Genomic DNA, 21,577 nt, shown 5'->3' with positions numbered 1-21,577 from the left:
ACCTGGATTGCTCAGTTGACATGGGGCTCCCTGCTCAGCGGGGAGTCTGCTTCTCCCTCTTCCTCTGCCCCTCCCCCTGCTTGTGCTCTCTCTCTCTCTCTTAAATAAATAAAATCTTTTAAATAAATAAAAAAAAGATTAGGAAAAAAAGTGGGTTTTTTGCCAGGCAAATGAACAGAACTGACCCTTTCATTATCAGTTCACCAGTCTACCTAATACAGATGGTAAAGGGCAATCAACCAGAAGAACTATTTTTGGAAAACCCAGAAACTTCTCTGAATCTTAATATTCACTATTATCTCTTCCCACTCCCTCTCTTAACATGCATATAAGATGGTATCTTTGCTTATGGTAGAGGAGAGACTGCCTACGCTGCAGTCAATGGGGAAAAGTCTTCCCAACTGATAGGACAACAGCACCTTTGGATCTATAAGCCTGGGTACAGGAAAGAAAGGCTGTATGGATCTATCCTCTCATCTTTCTCTCCCATAAAACAGCCTATGTGACTTCTACCTCACCAAATTCACTGCTATACCTGTCACAGGAAATTGCCACCACTCCGAATTTAACAAATTGCTGAATACGTTACCCACCATTCAACCCCACAGATAAATACCTGACTCCTGTACCACTGAATACAACAATGGACATTTCTCTAAACATGGAACTTTTTAGTACCTCAGATAGCCCAACCTTATTATGCTGGACCTGATGTTCCCACAGTTGGACTCTGAGACTACAGAAATAAAATGCCTCCTCACAGATCATATTGCTTCTGTCTGAAACAGGATTAACTGAGGCATCTGGGAAAAGGGAAATGGGATCTGTCACTGGGCCTATTTTGACCTCAAGAGTGGTGGTCTCCTACCCCTCATACCTGTGCCCACCTTACACAAATTTTCCAATTCTACTCAAGTACTCTATACACCAGAAGGGACTTCTGGCTCGTTGAACCCCATGGTAATTAATGGCTTTTATACTGTTAGCACTGTGTGTGTCTCCCCTGGGGTATTATTTCTTTTGTAAAAGCCAGGCCTTCAACATTCTTACCAATGTAACATGTACATATGGGGCATTGATAAGAGACTGCACATATTCAAGACAGCCCCTCCTATTGAGTATATCAAACTAAACAGGGTAAGAGGAGAATTCCAAAACCAGGTACTCTGGTTACTAGGAGAACTGTCATGTGGTATTACTGATTCTACTCACATGTATGCTCCAGGCAACTTTTCCCACTCAGGGTTATTCAATTCCAAAAAGTTGTATGCAACCTGTCTTTGAACTTTACTTAACTCAATAATGACACTACTTCAGTTTTAGAAACAGAACGGACTAGCCTCAATTCCTTGGCCCAAATAGTGCTGGATAACAGCACAGCCCTTAACTTCCTGCTGGCCAACCAAGGTGAGGTCCTCACTGGCACTGTTGCATGGGGAAAAATGGAACAGTGAGGAAGCTGGTGGTTTTTTCTGGTTAAACATTTTGCTTATTACACTGTCACAGTAAAAGGTTTGATAGTTCCTTTCATTTTGGCTTGTTTTCTTATTCAGCTACTCTGACACCCGGCAGTTTAGCTCTCTCCAGCTCAGCTGAAATCCTGACAAAATTTAATTTTTGTTAAGGATCCCAACAACCACATCCAATTAACAGCATCTTCCAAAAACATTTGAATATGGCAGTAACATTCAGGTTTTTTTTTAAACCAACAATGAAATACAGACTCTTAGCTATTCTATTGTTTTATTTAGATATTAATTTCTGGCTGTAAGTCACTAACTTCTTAGTTGATTTGACACCTAGTCCCACATTTAAGATGGCTTCATGCCTCTAGTGTTACTGGTTAGCAACCTGGCACATACCTTTTGTCCCCGAGGCCCTGGAGGCCCTTCTGGACCTGGAAATCCAGGCAAACCTGGATGGCCTTCCAAACCTGGAAATCCTCTCTCCCCCTGCAATTGAACAAGAGTGAACGTTATTTGTGATGAAGTTATTCATGAATTTTCAAGCATGGGTATGGCTGAGATTCAAAAAGATCAAAAGACTATCTAGAGAACATTAATTTAATGATACTAAATTCATAATATCCACTAACATGAGAAAATCTATAAGATATAAGTGGAAAACCACAAACCATTCTGAATTTTTACCGTATATGGTAATGTAGTCTCTTGCTTTCTTATAAAAGTAAAAAGCATATCAGAAATGAAGTGATAAACATATTGACATCAGGAGTTTAACAGGGAAGATGGCAATAAATCCAGGAAACCAGGTCTGTAGGGGTTACATAAAGTAAGTATGGTGCAGGGCTGAAGAAGTGTAAAAGGAAACCATCTGAGGGGCGCCTGGGTGGCACAGCGGTTAAGGGTCTGCCTTCGGCTCAGGGCGTGATCCCGGCGTTATGGGATCGAGCCCCACATCAGGCTCCTCCGCTATGAGCCTGCTTCTTCCTCTCCCACTCCCCCTGCTCGTGTTCCCTCTCTCGCTGGCTGTCTCTCTCTCTGTCGAATAAATAAGTAAAATCTTTAAAAAAAAAAAAAAAAGGAAACCATCTGAGAAGTTTTCAGATTTGTCCCAGAGTAGGACAGTTGCAGGATTATCCAGAATGGAAATTCATTAGCTGACTAGATAAATTAGTCAGAAAAGGGCTCTAGAACATAAAAAATTTTATATTTTTCTTACTGTAAAATTAATACAAAAAGGAATACATGTTATTGTAGAAGAACAAAAACATATAAAGAAAAAACCACCAGCAATTCCTCTACTCAGAATTATTTATTGAACTGTAACTCAAGTCCCAGTTCTGACCACAGCACTTACCAACACCAGCACAGAAGGGCTGCCAACGTACTAGTGAGGTTTCCTACATTTTATCAGCATCTATACAATAAGGTTGTCTGATGTGCATATCTGCACAGATAGGTGGGCATGCAGAACAGCCATCTATACTAATATATCATTATATCAACATGTTAGGGTTAGTTAACTTGCATATAGCCAATTATAGAAAGAGTGTGAGCCCTGAAACCCCTAGGAGATCCAATCACAGAAAGCAAATTCACCACTTTCAAGTTTAAGAACCCTGAGGGCTCACAGTGCCATGGCTTGTGCTCCCAACTGCAGAGTTTGCAAACAGTCCCTCTACTTTTCTAAGGCTTGAAGGCTGAGACTGTGGTCAGCAGCTCTGGCCCTCATTCTAGGAACCCTTTCACCAGATCCTATCCACAGTGACAGCCTAGGCAGCACCTGAGAAAGAGAAAGCAATGTGTGTGTGGTAAGTACCGAGTTTAGTCTAGATAGCTTAGATAATTTTGTATTAAATAATTCTTTGTTATGTTGAATCATCTTATAATAAATATAAGTATTTTGAAAAGGCTAATTCTGGTCAGTTTCCACTCATTACTTCAGAGCCAATGAAGCAAATGCTAGCCAATTAATGGTAGGTCTAAACATTCCTGTAGTTTTGGCAATAATTACTATTGACATGTTAACATGTTTTCTCTTTATGTTCTATAAATATATTTCTTTGTTATTTTAATTAGCCATATAATTATGATAATTTAGTATTAATCAACCTCATCAATTATTTTGAAGGAAATAGAGCAAGAGGGGGAAAATAAAAGGTTCAAAATTTCTAGAGCTGGATTGTCTCAAATCGTTACATAGTTCATTTCTGGCAGAGTTGGTAGTAGAAATCTGATTGAAAGGACAAGTCAGAAAGGAAGCTAAAAGGGAAAAAAATCTAGTTCAAGTAGATTTCCATCAGTGGAAAACATAGCTACATTCTGGGATCTCCCCTGGTATTTAGAATATCTCTCTGCCAAAAGTTGTGGATAATGTTTGAAGAGAGCTATATTTTCTCAGAAGCAAAACTGCTATTTGGGCTATAGGTAAGAGAGGAATAAACCAGAAATTGAAAGTAGAGAGTGCTAAAAACCTTGTGTTTGTATTAATATAACTATATACTATAAATTACATATACTGAAATCTCCTCATACTATAGTCAAATAATATTGTGGTCCTATCAGGGTGACTGAGCAATATTATACCAAGGAAGAGAGAAGGGCACCTACTGGAAAGTAGCAAAAAAGAATTGCAAGAACAATCTCCAGCCTTTAAAAGGTAGAAAGTTTCCTGCAGTAGAAGCTATAGAAGCCTGCCATGAGGTGGAATGAAGGGAGGGTCTTCTACCTAATTCCCACATATGGTACAAAAGGTTGACATTTGTTGTTTGCCTACCTTTGCTACTGGTGGCAAGGCAATCATTCAATCCTTAAAACTAACCTACAGTTTACTGTAATTTGCTAACACTCACATAGAAAATGGCACAGTGCATCTATTTGTGAAGGCCAAACTTATTTTTAAAAACTGGCTTATGCTGCCTGCCCATATTTGAATAAAAAACCATGCTTACTTTTCATTGTTGAGTAATCTTCTCTCTGCCTGTCCCTTATATATTGATATTACTCTGGATTTTCTTTTTGACCCTTCTCTCTCTTTCCCTGGGAGATCTCAAATATCCATACTTTTTTCCCCCTAAAAGTTAAGCTCACAAGGTCACCTGTCTTAAACATCTCCACTTGAGTATCTCACAGGAACCTAAAACTCAACAACAACAATAATAATAACAAACATGTATCGAGCTATTCTAAAATCGTCCCATGTTTTATTTATTTAATTCTCCCAATGACAACATGAGGTAAATACTACTATTATTTCCATTCTACAAATGAAGAATTGGGACACAGAGAAATTGTGTAATTTTCCCAAGAGTAAATTTAATACAGAAAACACTGAGTTCATTATCTTTCTACCATCTTCCCTATTCCAGGAAATAGCACAAGGTAGACCACAAATTTGTAATAATCTACTCTTTCCATTACCCCTTCATCTAATCAATCATGCTATCTCCGTCATTGCATTCTTAGTACCCAACAGAATGAATACTCAGAAAATATCCAATCAATGAATGAATTTCCTTAATGGATTATATAACACTTATGGCACATGTTTTTGCCCCAAATACAGAAAAAACATAAGTTAGGGTTAGGAGAAATTATACAAAGGATAACTTTTTATGATAAAGCTCTTTGATATACCACAAGCTAGTATTAAAGAGAATAACAGACTGATTTACTTAAAAGGAAAATGTACTTTATGAGTCAAAGGTGCCCATAAAAGTGTTTCAGTTTTACAGGAGTCATACTTTATAATCACAATAAGAAAATTACATGATCATGGGAATGAAAAAATATTTTAAGAATAGTTTCTCAACTCTGAGAAACAAACTGAGGGCTTCAGAGGGGAGGGGGGTGGGGGATTGGGATAGGCCGGTGATGGGTATTAAGGAGGGCACATATTGCATGGTGCACTGGGTGTTACATGCAAATAATGAATCATGGAACATTGCATCAAAAACTGGGGATGTGGGGCGCCTGGGTGGTGCAGTCGTTGGGCGTCTGACTTCGGCTCAGGGCGTGATTCTGGCATTCCGGGATCGAGCCCCACATCAGGCTCCTCCACTAGGAGCCTACTTCTTCCTCTCCCACTCCCCCTGCTTGTGTTCCCTCTGTCGCTGGCTGTCTCTCTCTAATAAATAAATAAATAAATAAATCTTTAAAACAAAACAAACAAACAAAAAACTGGGGATGTACTGTATGGTGACAAATATAACAAAATAAAAATTATTTAAAAAAAAGAATAGTTTCTCAAGAACAATACAAAATTAGCAGGAAAAACACTGGATTTCTGAGGATAGAGAAAATAAAAAGTGGGACAAACTGCTATAATGACCACTGAGATTAAATTATTTTTGGATCATAATATTGCAAAAATGTAATATATGGGCAAGACAATACCATTAATGGACAAATGAAAACAATGATTAACTAAAAAATGCAATTATGGGCAATTTTGTCTTCTTTTTGAGTAATTTCTATGTTGTTTTTATAATTATATACTACAAAGAAATATTTGATGTAATATAATTAGGAGAAGAAGAATACGGACCTTTGACAACTGCCAAATGGAGATAATGTAGGTCAGATGATCTCAAACTTTAGCTTACATCAAAACTGCTTGGACAACTTGTTAAAACACAGATTACCTGGTTAGAGTTAGATTCAGTAGGTCTGCTCTGGAGCCTAGGAAACCGGCATTTCTAACAAGCTCCCAGTAAATGCCGACGCCACTGGTAGAGGGGAAAACCTTGTTTAGGTAATGTTTGAGTGTGACATGAATTCTATTTTACTTTATAATTTTTGTGGAAGTATAGTTGACATACAATGTTATACTAGTTTCAGGTGTACAGCATAGTGATTTGACATTCTATACATTAAGCTATATTCACCATGATAAGCATAGTTACTATCTATGTGACATGAATTTTATAGGTTGTCAGCTGGTTAGTTTCTTTTTTTCTTTTTTATTATTTTTTTATTTAAACTCAATTAGCCAACATAGAGTACAATTATTAGTTCCAAATGCAGTGTTCAATAATTCATCAGTTGCGTATAAAACCCAGTGCTCATCACATCACATGCCCTCCTTAACGCTCATCACCCAATTACCCCATCCCCCACCCACCTCCCCTCCAGCAACCCTCAGTTTGTTTCCTACAGTTAAGAGTCTCTCGTGGTTTTTCTCCCTCTTTGATGACTTCCCATTCACTTTTCCCTCCCTTCCCCTATGATCCTCTGCCCTATTTCTTATATTCCACATATGAGTGGAAACAAACCATATGATAATTGTCTTTCTCTGATTGACTTATTTCACTCAGCATAATACCTTCCAATTCTACCCATGTTGTTGTAAATGGTAAGTATTCATCCTTTCTGATGGCTGAGTAATATTCTATTGTGTATATATATATATATATATATATATATATATATATGCCACGTCTTCTTTATCCATTCATCTGTTGATGAACATCTCAGCTGTTTCCACAGTTTGGCTATTCTGAACATTGCTGCTATAAACATTGGGGTGCAGGTGCACCCCAATGGATCACTACATTCGTATCTTTGGGGTAAATACCTAGTAGTGCAATTGTCGGGTCATAGTGTAGTCTTATTTTTTTTTTAAAGATTTTATTTATTTATTTGACAGAGATAGAGACAGCCAGCGAGAGAGGGAACACAAGCAGGGGGAGTGGGAGAGGAAGAAGCAGGCTCATAGCGGAGGAGCCTGATGTGGGGCTCGATCCCACAGCACCGGGATCACGCCCTGAGCCGAGGGCAGATGCCCAACCGCTGTGCCACCCAGGCGCCCCTAGTGTACTCCTATTTTTAACTTGAGGAACTTCCACACTGTTTTCCAGAGTGGCTGTACCAGTTTGCATTCCCACCAACAGTGTTAAGAAGGTTCCCTTTTTTCTGCATCCTCACCAACATTTGTTGTTTCTTGAGTTGTTAATTTTAGCCACTCTGACTGGTATGAGGTGGTATCTCATTGTGGTTTTGATTTGTATTTCCCCAATGCCGAGTGATATGGAGCGTCCTTTCATGCATCAGTTGGCCATTTGGATGTCTTCTTTGGAGAAATGTCTGTTCATGTCTTCTGCCCATTTCTTGACTGGATTACTTGTTTTTTGGGTGTTGAGTTTAAGAAGTTCCTTATAAATCTTGGAAACTAGCCCTTTATCTGATATGTTTCTTGTCATCAGGAGTCTAGCAAGTTTTGTTATTAGCAGTGTGCACTTGGACACATTTCTTTGGCAGAATTGACACATTTTATTATTTGTGTGTTAAACTTACTTTTTAAAAGCAGTTTTATTGAGGTACAATTAACATACAATAAATTGCACATATTTAAAGTATACAATTTGAATTTTTTTCACATATGTAACAATCAAAATAATGAACATATATCCATAACTCAGACAAAAAATCCCTTGTCTTTTCAACAAATGTTGCTCAAACAACTAGACATTCATATGTTAAAAAAAAGGATTTAGGAGCTGAGATGCCCTTCAACAGATGACTGGATTAAGAAGATGTGGTCCATATATACAATGGAACATTACTCAGCCATCAAAAAGAACAATTTCTCAACATTTGCTGCAACATGGACGGGACTGGAGGAGATAATGCTAGGCAAAATAAGTCAAGCAGAAAAAGACAATTATCATATGGTTTCACTCATTTATGGAACATAAGAAGTAGGAAGATTGGTAGGAGAAGAAAGGGAAGAAGAAAGGGGGGGGGTAAACAGAAGGGGGAATGAACCATGAGAGACTATGGACTCCGGGAAACAAACCAAGGGCTTCAGAGGGGAGGGGGGTGGGGGAATGGGATAGGCCGGTGATGGGTATTAAGAAGGGCACGTACTGCATGGTGCACTGGGTGTTGTACCCAAGTAATGAATCATGGAGCTTTACATCAAAAACTAGGGATATACTGTATGGTGACTAACATAACATAAAAAAAAATTATTATATAAAAAAGAATATAGATAGAGACTGCACACTCCTCGTAAAAATCAACTCAAAATGGATCATAGAAAGTAATACAAAACTATAAAACTCCTAGAAGACAGCATAGGAGAAAAAATAGATGACCTTGGGTATGATGATAATTTTTCAGATACAGCAAGGGCACAATTCATGAAAGAAATAACTGAGAGCTGCACTTTGTTCAAATTAAAAGCTTCTGCTCTGTGAAAGACAGTGTTAATGGGAATGAGAAGACAAGCCACAGACTGGGAGAAAATATTCGCAAAAGACACATCTGATAAAGAACTATTATCTGAAATATATAAAGAGCTCTTAAAACTCAACAATAAGAAAACAAACAACCTGATTTAAAAATGGGCCAAAGTCTTTAACAGATACCTCACCAAAGAAGATATACAGATGGCAAATAAGCATATGAAAAGATGCTCCATGTAATATGTCATCAGGGAAATGCAAGCCAAAACAATAATTACATACCACTACACACCCATTAGAATGGCCAAAATCTAAAACCCCGACAACACCAAATGCGGGCAAAGATGTGGAGCAACAGGAACCCTCATTCATTGCTGGCGGAGGGGCAAAATGATACAGCTACTTTGGAAGACAGTTTGGCAGGTTCTTACAAAACTAAATATACTCATATGATCCAGCAATGTTTCTTGGTATTTACCCAAAGGAATTTAAAATTTATACACACACACACACACACACACACACACACACACACACTGCAAATGGACGTTTATAACAGCTTTATTCATCATTGCCAAAACTTGGAAAAAAGCCAGTCTGAAAAGGCTACACACTCTGATGCTAACTATATGATATTCTGTAAAAGACAAAATTATGGAGACAGTAAAAAGATGAGTGGTTGCCAGGGATGGGAGTGGTAGATGAACAGGTGGAACATAAAAGGTTTTTAGGGCAGTGAAAATACTCATATGATAATACAATGATGGATACATATCATTCATTATACATTTGCCCAAATCCACAGAATGTACAACAACAAGAGTGAACTCTAAGGTAAACTATGAACTTCGGGTGATAATGATGTATCCATGTAGGTTCATCAATTGCAACAAACGTACCACTCTGGTGGGTGATGTTGATAGCTAGGGGAAGCCATGCATGCATGCATGTGTGGGCCCAGGGGTTATATGCAAAAATCTCTGTATCTTTCTTTCAATTTTGCTGTGAACCTAAAACTGCTCTAAAAAATTAAGTCTTTAATTAAAAACAATATTGAGGTGAACATCATAAATATAAAAGAGTTTTTTGTGTTCCTTTTTATAATATTTTCCTCATGCCTCTACTCATCTCCCTAAGGTGATGACTGCCTTACTTTCTGTCATTATAAATTAATTTTATTTTTCTAGAATTATATATATATGGAATTATACAGAATGTATTCTTTTGTTTAACTTTTCATTCAGCATAATTATTTGAGATTTAGACATGTTGTGGTATATGTCAATAGTTCTTTCCTTTTTATTGCTGAGTAGTATTCTACTGTATAAATACATTACAATTTGTTGATTCACCCACCTGTTAATAGTAATTGAGTTGTTTCCTGTTTCTGGTTATTACAAATAAAGCTATCATGAACTCATGTACTACTTATGTATAGACATATGCTTTCAATTCTCATAGGTAAATGCCTAGGAAAGGACGGTCATCTGATAGGTCTATGCTTACTTTTTAAAGAAACTGTCAAAATTTTTTTGTAAGGGTTTGCATCATTTTATATTTGCATCAGCAATCTATACTAGTTCCAGTTGCTCCCCATCCTTACCTACACTTAGTATGGATATATTTTAATATTAAGACATTCTAGTAGGTTTATAGTGGTATCTTATGGTTTTATTATGTATTTCCCTGGTTAATAATGTTGAGTAACTTTTCATGTGTTTATTTGCCATCTCCATGTCTTATTTTGTGAGGTACCTTAAAATCTTTTGCCACTTTGTTTCTAGTTTAATTTTATTTTGGGATGTTTGTTTTATTAACGAGTTTAAAATTTTTTAAATATATTCTATATATAAAACTTTTTATGAAATATGTGATTTGCAAATATTTTTCCTAGACTGTGGGTTGTCTTTTCATTCTCTGAACAATGTCTTCAGAAAAGAATAAGTTCTTAATTTTGATGAAATATAATTTATCAACCTTTTCTTTTATGGATTATGTTTTTGCTTTCCTATCTAAGAAATATCTGCCTAACCCAAGATCAAAAGGATTTTCTCCAATGTTTTCTTCTAAAAGATTTCTAGATTTAGGTTTTATATTTAGGTCTATAGTTTATTGTGAGTTAATTTTTGTAAACAGTGCAAGCAATTAGTCAAAGTCTATTTTTGTGCATATGCACATCTAATTGTTCCAGGACTATTTGTTGAAAGATGATCTTTTCTCCACTTAACTGCCTTTGCACTTTTGTCAAAAAAAATCAATTCATTATTTATCTGTGGGTCTATTTATGGACTGTCTATTCTGTTTCATTCATATATATGTCTATTTTTTTGCTATTAACACACTATCATGTTTACTACAGTTTTACTGTCTTAGAATTGTGTGCTATATTGTGTATTTCCTTCTTTTTCTTATTTTAAATTTGATTTACTTGTCCCTTTCTATCTTCTTAAGTGGAAAACGTATATCACTGATTTTAAATCTTCTTCTTTTCTAACATAGGTATTTAAAGCTATTTCCCACTAAGCTCTGCTTTAACTCCATCCTACAATTCTCAGTATGCTGCAGTTTAATCATTATGCAACTTGATGTATTTTCTAATTTTCCCTGTGATTTCTTCTCTGGTCTATCAGTTATTTAGAACAGTGTGTTCTAACTTCCATATAGTTGGAAATTTTCTACATATCTTATTATTATTGATTTCATACTCATTCCATGTGGTCAGAGAACATATACTGATGTTTCCCATCTTTTGGTATTTATAGGGCCTCATTTTATGGCACACCATATGGTCTACCTTGGAGATAATTTCATCTGCCTTTGAAAAAAAGCACATTCTATAATTGGATGTAGGACTCCATATATGTCAATTAGGTCTAGGTTGTTAATAACGGAATTCAAATCATCTATGACTTTATTGATTTTTTTCTAGTTCTGTCAATGACTAAAATAGGTGTGTTAGGAATTAACAACTATGATTGTGGATTTGCCTGTTTGTCCTTTTAATTCTGTCACTTTTGCTTCATGTATTTTGAAGCTCTGTTGTTATGCTTTAAATAGTCTTCTGTCCATCACACAAGATCCCAAATAGACAAAGTAATCTTGAAAAAGAAAAACAAACCTGGAGGCATCACAATTCCAGACTTCAAGTTATTTTACAAAGCGGCAGTAATCAAAACAGTATGATACTGGCACAAAAACAGATACATAGATGAATAGAAGAGAAAAGAAAACTCAGAAATAAACCCACAACTATACAGCCAATTAACCTTTGACAAAACAGGAAAGAATATCCAATTGGAAAAGGACAGTCTCTTCAAGCAAATGGTGTTGGGAAAACTGGACAGTGACATACAGAAGAATGAAACTGGACCACTTCCTTATACCATACACAAAAATAAATTCAAAATGGATGAAAGGCCTAAATGTAAGACAGGAAACTATCAAAATCCTAGAGGAGAACACAGGCAGCAACCTCTGTGATCTCAGTAGCAGCAATATCTTGCTAGACTCATCTCCAGAGGCAAGGGAAACAAAAGCAAAAATGAACTATTGGGATTTCATCAAGATAAAAAGCTTCTATACACAGAAGACAACAATCAATAAAACTAAAAGGTAATTGATGGATGGGAGAAGATATCTGCAAATGACATATTGGATAAAGGGCTAGTATCTAGAATCTATAAAGAACTTATCAAAATCAACACCCAAAAAATAAATAATCTAGTGAAGAAATGGGCAGAAAACATGAATAGGCATTTCTCCAAAGAAGACATACAAATGGCCAACAGACACATGAAAAAATGCTCAACATCACTCAACATCAGAGAAATACAAATCAAAACCACAGTGAGGTACCACCTCACAGCAGTCAGAATGGCTAAAATTAACAACTCAGGAAACAACAGATGTTGGTGAGGATGAGGAGAAAGGGGACCTCTTTCACTGTTGGTGGGAATGCAAACTGGTGTAGTTACTCTGCAAGACAGTATGGAAGTTCCTCAACAAGTTAAAAATAGAGCTACCCTATGACCCAGGAATTGCACTACTAGGTATTTGCCCAAATATACAAAAGTACTGATTTGAAGGGGGCACATGCACTCCAATGTTTATAGCATCATTATCAACAATAGCCCAATTATGGCTGAAGAGCGCATATGAAAGAGCGCAAATGTCCATCAACTGATGAATGGATAAAGAAGATATGGCATACATACAATGGAATATTACTCAACCATCAAAAAAATGAGATCTTGTCATTTGCAATGACATGGATAGAACTAGACGGTATTATGCTAAGTGAAATAAGTCAGAGAAAGACAAATATATGATTTCACTCATATGTGGAATTTAAGAAACAAAACAGATGACTAGGGGAAGGGAAGGAAAAATAAAATAAGGGAAAAAACAGAGAGGGAGGCAAACCATAAGGGACTGTATAGTTAAGAGAACAAACTGAGAGTTGCTGGTGATGGGTATTAAAGAGGACACTTGTGGGGATAAAATAAAATAAAATAAATAAAATTAGTTGTTTTTTTTTTAAATGGTCAGAATACATGAACAGACTTTCTCCAAAGATATCCAGATGCCCAAAAGACACGTGATAAGATGTTCATCATTATTTACCATCAGAGAAATGCAAATCAAAACTACAATGAGCTATCACCTCACCTCTGTCAGAATGGTTAAAATCAACAGCACACAAAACAACAGGTGTTGACAAAGATGTGGAGAAAAAGGAACCCTTTGGGAATGCAGACTGGTGCAGCCACTCTGGAAAACAGTATGGAGGTTCCTCAAAAAGTTAAATAGAGAACTACCCTATGATCCAGCAATCACACTACTGAGTACTTACCGAAGGAATACAAAAATACTAATTCAAAGGGATACATGTACGCCTATGTTAGAGTAGCATAATTTATAACAGCCAAGATATGGAAGCAGCCCATGTGTCCACCAGTTCATGAATGGATAAAGAAGAGGTGGTATATATATATATAGAATGGAATATTACTCAGCCATAAAAAAGAATGAAATCTTGCCATTTGCAATGATACACATAAAGCTAGAGAGTATAATGCTAAGTAAAATAAGTCAGGGAAAGACAAATACCATATGATTTCACTTATATGTCGAATTTAAGAAACAAGACAAATGAACACAGGGAATAGACAGAGAGAGAGAGAGAGACAAATCAAGAAACAGATTCTTAATTTAGAGAACAAACTGATGGTTACCAGAAGGGAGGTATGTGGGGGGATGGGGTGAAATAGGTGATGTGGATTAAGGAGTACGATTGTCATGATGAGCACTGGGTGATGTATGGAGTGTTGAATCACTATATTGTACATCAGAAACTAATATAACACTGTATGCTAACTAAATGGAATTAAAATAAAAACTTTAAAAAATGAAATAAAATATTCAGTACAATTACTAAAAAAAAATAAAATGAACAGTCTTATGTCTTGTAAATAAATTTAGAGAAGGAAAGAGATATCATCTTTTATATTTGTCCACATATATACCATTTATAGTACTTTTAATACCTTCCTAGAAATCCACATTTCCATCTAGTAACATTTCCCTTTAGCCTGAGGAAATTTCTTTTAGTGCAGATACGATGATGAAAAAATATTTTATTAATGTCTTAAATTTTATTTTATTTTATTTTTAGAATTTATTATTGAAGTATAGTTGACATACAATGTCATAGTAGTTTCAAATGTACAATATATTGATTCAACTATTCTTTTTTTTTTAAAGATTTTTTATTTATTCATTTGACAGAGATAGAGACAGCCAGCGAGAGAGGGAACACAAGCAGGGGGAGTGGGAGAGGAAGAAGGAGGCTCCTAGTGGAGGAGCCTGATGTGGGGCTCGATCCCATAATGCCGGGATCACGCCCTGAGCCGAAGGCAGACGCTTAACGACTGAGCCACCCAGGCACCCCTGATTCAACTATTCTATACATTACTCAATGTTCACCCTAAGTGTAGTCACCACCTGTCACCACACAACTTCATTACATTTTTGTTGACTATGCTGTACTTTCCATCTCCATGACTTGCTTATTTTATAACTGGACATTTGTACATCTTCATCCCCTTCACTTATTTAACCCATCCCCCCACAACCTCCCCTCTGGCAACCAGCAGTTCGTTCTCTGTATTTAAGAGTCTGGTTTTTGTTTGTTTGTTTCTCTTTATTTTTATGTATATTTTCATTGTATAGAACAATTGTGTTGGCAGATTTTTCAATTCTCTAATGTTTTTACATTGTTGTACAGTATCCATTCTCTTGGATATCCATTCTCTTGGATGAGAAGTCTGTCATCATTCATATCATTGTGCCCCTGTACGTAATGTGTAATTTTTTCTCTAGCTTCTTTCAAGATTTTCTTTTAATCTGTTTTTTCAGTAGATTCATTATGATGTGCCTAGGTACAGTTTTATTTTTATTCTGCCTGTGGTGCACTTAATTTCTTATTATCTGTAAATTTATTATTTTTCACCAAGTGTGTGAAATTCTTGTCATTACTACTGCCCCATTAATTACCTTTTTCTTCTCTCCCCATTGTTATAGGGCTCCATTTACATTTGCATTAAACCATGTGATATTATCCCACAGGCGGGCCAGGCCCTATGCTTTTGTTTTCTTTTTTTCTTCAGATTGTATCTTTCCTCTGATTCATCTTTAAGTTCACTGACCCTTTCTTCCATCATCATGATTCTGTTGTTAAAAGCCTAACTGGTGAATTGTTCTTTCTCATATTTTGTATTTCAAATCTAGATTTTCCTTTTTTTTTTTTTTTTTTTTTTAGTTTCTAGTGCTCTGTTGTGATTCTCTATTCATTCACTCATAGGAGCACATTTCCCTTTAAATCAACAAATATATTTATCCTATTGTTTTTAATCTTTGTCTACAGATTCTAACATCTGTGTTATTTCAGAGTTATCTACAAATTCTAACATCTGTGTTATTTCAGAATTAGTTTTCATTCAGGAGTCTTCTTGACTATGGATCACTTTTACCTGTTACTTCTTATGCCTACTAAGTTTTAATAGCAAATTACACATTGTATATTATAGTCATCCTAGATTCTTTATCTTCCTCTGAAGTGTACTGAACTTTTGTTGTTTAGTACAGACTTTTAAACATCTTTAATGTGCTAGTAGACCTTCTATATTCCTAAACGGAATATGCTCTTGAGATACTATCCTAAACTTTTTCATATATAATTAGTAATATTCACTGATTCATTCAAAAATATTTGAGCCCCAGACAGTGGAGACTAGAGTATGAACCCCTTTCTCCCAGCATAATTCTCTTTAGGCCACAATTTGTTATCCCTTTTTAATCTTTTAATTTCACTGTCAGTCACTGACAGAGTGGCTGGGTTTATGCTATTTAATCCTTACGAATACTTACTTTGTAATTATCACACGTTTACAATAAGGGTGCTGCTATGGGAAAAGTGAGATAAAAATAGAGATTCACCAACCATTAACTTACACAGACTAGATAAAAATATATGAAATCGCCTAGCATGATACCCGACACAGATTAGTAGCCTGTTGTTAGGTTTTAGGTTCCTTCTTTTTTTTTTTTTTTAAAGATTTTATTTATTTATTTGACAGAGATAGAGACAGCCAGCGAGAGAGGGAACACAAGCAGGGAGAGTGGGAGAGGAAGAAGCAGGCTCCTAGCGGAGGAGCCCGATGTGGGGCTCGATCCCATAACGCCGGGATCACACCCTGAGCCGAAGGCAGACGCTTAACCGCTGTGCCACCCAGGCGCCCCGGTTTTAGGTTCCTTCTTAAGTGTTTTTCCCTTCTTTTGCCTCTTAAGTTAGTGAGTTCAACAAGACTGATCATAGGTTGGCAGAATACAACTCTCAGATCAAATGTAGTAAGAAGTCTGTTTTGTATAGTCCAAGATCTGAGAAATTTTTTTACACTCTTAAAGGGCTATTTTAAAAAATGAGAGAAAAATATGTGACACAAGCCTTATGTGGCCCACAAAGCCCAAAATATTTACTCCATGGTCTTTTATAGAAAATGTTTGCTAATCCTTGAGATATAGTCTAATCCTTACAGCTATCTAAAATAAGCAGTATGGTAGAATTCATTTTATCTACTTAGATGCTGAGGTAGAAGAACTGTTTTTTTTTAAACATATTTAAACACTATTTTACTGGTTTCACTAAGTTTTAAAAGGCTCATTTCAAATCTTACCTTTTCTCCTTTTACACCAGTACAGTCACATTTTGATCCTGGAGAACACCCATAGCAAGCCTGTAAGGAAGAAAAAAAGGGAGGAAAATTATTAAATACGAACCTGAAAACCAGTCTCTGACTTACCCCTCAACTAAATTCAACAATCCAAAACTATAAACCAAATAGCAGAAAAATACCTGAAAGAATACAGACCAAATTGCAAACAATGGTTACCTCTGTGGAAGCTTTCACCATTTATGGTACACATTTCCATTTGATCTTTTCACAATGAGCAGATGTAATTTTTATAATTTTAAAGTGAAAAATATCTTTTTAAAAAGATATTAAAAATTTAAAAGAATTCAAACAACTTTCCTGTAATATGATTTGCCACTTGTCCAAGCTCTTAGGAACTCCTTTTTTTGTCCTAACATCACAAGCAAGAAATGACCTTTCAATCTATATTAGCAATGACATTGGCAACTAGCCAAAGATGTCTGCTGGTTGAAGTTGCTTATATCTTGGCATTCATGAGCAATCACGGACCATAAAATACATAATGCTATCTTTTACCAACTTCTTAAAATTTGCTTCCACTCTCTCATCACTAGTATCTCAGTCTGTAATGATTCCAACAGTTTTACTACAAATGTTCCCACAGCCTAGATGTTCTAAAGAGCCACTACTAATAAGTTCATTAACTCATATTAAGAATTGAGGTCTTGAAGCCAGAAAAATACCCTTCTCTAAAGTAAGAACCCATAAGAGGGGCATCTGGGTGGCTCAGTAAGTGGAGCAACTCTTGATCTTGGGGTTGTGAGTTTCAGCCCCACATTGGGGGTAGAAATTACTTTAAAAAATAATAATCTTTAAAAAATAAAATAAAATAATAAAATAAGAACCCATAAGAGAAAAAGACAGTAGATGACTTCTGCCATCCAGATCTACCCTGTACTCTGGCATAAAGCTGAACTGCTTAGAAAAACAAATCGTAATTAGTTTAATATATGTAGATAGCTCACCATTTATATACAATATGGTGGTATGCTTCTCATTAAATAAGAGAAACTTTTATGTGTTGTAAATACCCAGTAATGTGTATCAATGCTCAGCCTTGAAAGACTGTGACTTAAAAATTACCTTAGCCTCCTGCCCAACATTCCATGTGTTCCTTTACTCCAACCACTACCAGAATACTTTCCGAATTCATTATCAAACTACTGACCTCATCCTTCTACTTATAACTCCTAACCCACTCAGCTGCAACTAGAAGCCAGCCACATGTTTGAACTCCTTTTTTTCCTGATAAAAAGCAAACAACAATGGCTTGATGTTGGGAGTTAATCTCTTACTCACATTGCAAGATGTTGTTCCAGTAAAAAATGTTCCTGACATCTCTAATCGAAAGTCTGTTATGCAGCTATTATTTGTCATACATACGTGATTAGGTTATACACTGGTTTTAGTATTATACATCAACTATATTACAAGTTAAATGGACTTATACAGATTTACTCATCAAACATGAATTAGGCATGATTAGAGGCCAGAAAACTTGTTAGACACTAAAGACAAATAAGACGCAGCTCCTTCCAACATATAAAACTAACTCAACAAATACTTATTGATCACCTGTTATGTGCCAGCCACTATGTTATATTAGGTGCAGGTGGAAGATGCAGAGACAGTACATATTGCTCTCTAACAGAAAGGATAATTCCATATAGAAAAATTACATTACAGTGTATCAGGAACGGAGGTTAATTTAAGATAATATAATATTGTTTTGTGCAAACATGAATTCTAGATTTCAAAGTACAAACTTACAAATTCTAGAAGCTACTGATTCACAAGATAAAAACTGCTAATGGTCATATTCACTGAATTAGATTGTGCATATTATCAATAATCAGTTACATGCATTAATGGAGGAGTAAAGGATAATGATAATCCAAAAATGGCTGTATATCTAAAAATAACATTTGACTTTGGAATGTATGTCTGCACTTTAAATGTAAATTTATGAGCATCGTTTTCTGGTGTTACAAGTAAAAGATGGTGTAACTTTCCATTTTCATCTTTCACTAAGAAATCTTTCTTTTTAAAATATAAATTAAGTTCCTGAGGAAAATGCAAAGCAATAGACAGAGAGGATTTTGTTAATATGGAGAAGATATTATGTGAATTTTCTTTAGAGTTGTATTTCTGGATTCTCAGTATCCAACAAAATCCTCCAAATCCTAATATAATTTGTAAACAAGCAATATAACTTTAAATATGTGTGCATGTTATTTTGGAAGTAATTTTATATAGTATTTTTCTTTAAAATTAATAATTTCATCTTTTTGCACTTCTTTATTACTTAACATGTAGCTATACTTTAGCGAGGTCGCTACTTGAAACACTTGATATTTGTTTGAATTTAAAAATTTAATTTATATTCTATTTATTCCACCCACATTATGATAATGACACTAGTGCTGGTGGGAGGGGAGTGTTTAAAGGCATTGTAATACAAACACCGACCACTAGATGCCACTTTCCATACAGTTATAATAGTGATGCCCATAAGGAACTAGCCCCATTTGACATTTGGTTAATGGAGTAACTTGTTTTTTACCAACAGCCACTAATACTAATTAGGTGCCCAATAAGTACAAAGCACAATATTAGGGTTATGAGTCATACCAAAAAATGTGTAGACATGAGTGCTGCCTTTAAGAATCTTCCAATCTAGTTTTTAAAAAAACCTATGCCTAAATAAATAAAATAAAATTTAAATACAATGGAATAATGATGTAGGAGACAATGGTAATAGAATGAGCTCTAAAATATAAGAAATACATTCTGAGTTTACCTCAACAATTGAATCATTAGGAGACTATAAACAAGTCATTCCCATGCCCTAGGACTCAGTTTTTTCTCTTTGGTAAAATGACAAAGATGGACAATATAATCTCTTTAGGAAGCTTCCAGATTTTGCAGTCTGTAATTCAGCAGGATTTACCAAATAAAAATGAGTGGTATAGTCAATAATTGCTGTCGAAATTAAGAAAGGGAGTTCTTTTGAGCCTGGGAGTGTTCATAACAGCTCTATAGATAAAGAAGGTAAATAACTTGACTTCAATTTTGAAGGATGGGCAGAAAGATATCTAGAAGAAAAATGGCCATGGCAAGTACTAAGATTAAAACACAAAATTTTTGTGGGCAAAGAGCCGGGTAAAATAAACATTAAGTACCTCAGTCTAAGGACTTCTTAAGTCCATATGAAAAAAGTATAGTAGGAGATAAGGCCAAAAAAAGAAAGTTTTTTTAAAAACTGGAAAAACTAATTCCGCAAAGTCATTGAACACTGTTAAAGCAAGAAAATGATGCAACTATAGTAATGTTTTAAATGTTTGAAAGAGAAAATAATAAAAAGTATGGGAGATTTTTTATTATCACATAGTAAAACACACCATAAAAGTACAATAATTAAAACAGTATGGTATCATTCAAAGAATGGGCAGCTGGGTGAGCCTTAAGAGAAAGGCCAGAAACACACACATTTACTGTATGATTAATGTTGGCATATCAAATAAATGTGAAAATAATGGATTGTTCAATATATGGTACTAGGACAATTACAGAAAACAATAAATTTAGACCTCAGGTTCCTACAATTAAAAAAAACAGATATGAGAATTAAAAGTACGAATAAAAGCAAACTTCTATATGCATTAGGATCACTTAAAGAACCTCACAAAAATTTAGGTACAGGACCCCATCTTAGAGATGCTATTTCAGTAACCTTAAAATTGGCTACCAGATTCTGAAATTTTAATAAACATATCTAGGTAATTCTGATTCAGTGATTCAAGTTATATACACTACAAAATAATGGCATAGAAAAATAAGAAATATTCCAATATGTGAATAATTAAGTATCCCGACTGATATGACTGCTTAAAAAAAAAAAACCTAAAAATGCTTTTAAAATGTAAAAATATGCTAAAGCATCAAAAACAAACACAATAGGATTTATCAGGCCAAAATCTAGAGGGGAAAAAACCCCCAGTAAACTGACCAATGAAACTACTTTTGCCCTGAGGGCATTTACCCAACTTGGGAGAATTTGAGATTCTTGTTTCACAACTTCTTCAGGTTAAAGGTGTTTCATACATAAAAAAAGTACCCCATGATCTCATCCCCAGGAACTTTTAAGAAAGAGATCTTGGCACTCAGCAGAGAAGTAGAAGGGAAAAACATCTCTGAGAAAGTATAACCACAAACTGGCCTACATACAGATTTACAATCCAAGTTAGCATTTAGCTGGGTGACCCAGTAACCTCCACTGCAAATTTGCTTAGAGGAGCCTCAAATTGCTTTGACCTCCCAGAGGCTGGGCAGAAATACACACAAAGCTTATGTAGAAGAATTTACCTTCAGAGTGAACTTCAAAGAATTCTAAAAAAAAAAATTTTGAAAGGAAAATAAGGTATTCTACTCAAAAATCACTAAGCATACAAGGAAGCAAAATACCATAAGCAAATCCAGGAGAAACATCTGACAGCAGAAACTGCTTGGCAAAAATTTCAGATATTAGAATTACTAGACACAAAATATATAACTATTTTTACAATTATGAAAGATATTTTAAAAACATTAAAATAATAAATGAATCAAGAAACTGAAAAAAAAAAAAAAAACCAAAACAGAAAAAAGGTAACAT

The 21,577-nt window shown here is 35.3% G+C and overlaps 1 protein-coding gene across 1 annotated transcript in view; it reads right to left on the bottom strand.

Annotated features, from left to right (window-relative positions):
* Positions 1 to 21,577, bottom strand: part of COL4A5 (collagen type IV alpha 5 chain) — a 240,960-nt gene that overhangs the window by 124,231 nt on the left and 95,152 nt on the right. Inside the window, exons 2-3 of the mRNA XM_048213522.2 lie at positions 16,885 to 16,944; positions 1,863 to 1,952 (exon numbers count right to left, since the gene is read on the bottom strand). Coding sequence (XP_048069479.1) covers positions 1,863 to 1,952; positions 16,885 to 16,944 — 150 coding nt within the window. The remainder of the gene's footprint in view (positions 1 to 1,862; positions 1,953 to 16,884; positions 16,945 to 21,577) is intronic.

The sequence above is a fragment of the Ursus arctos genome, chromosome X, assembly GCF_023065955.2.
Source record: "Ursus arctos isolate Adak ecotype North America chromosome X, UrsArc2.0, whole genome shotgun sequence".
Taxonomy (NCBI): Eukaryota; Metazoa; Chordata; class Mammalia; order Carnivora; family Ursidae; genus Ursus; species Ursus arctos.
Note: the sequence above shows the minus strand (reverse complement) of the source record. Positions and strands in the feature narration are given on the sequence as shown.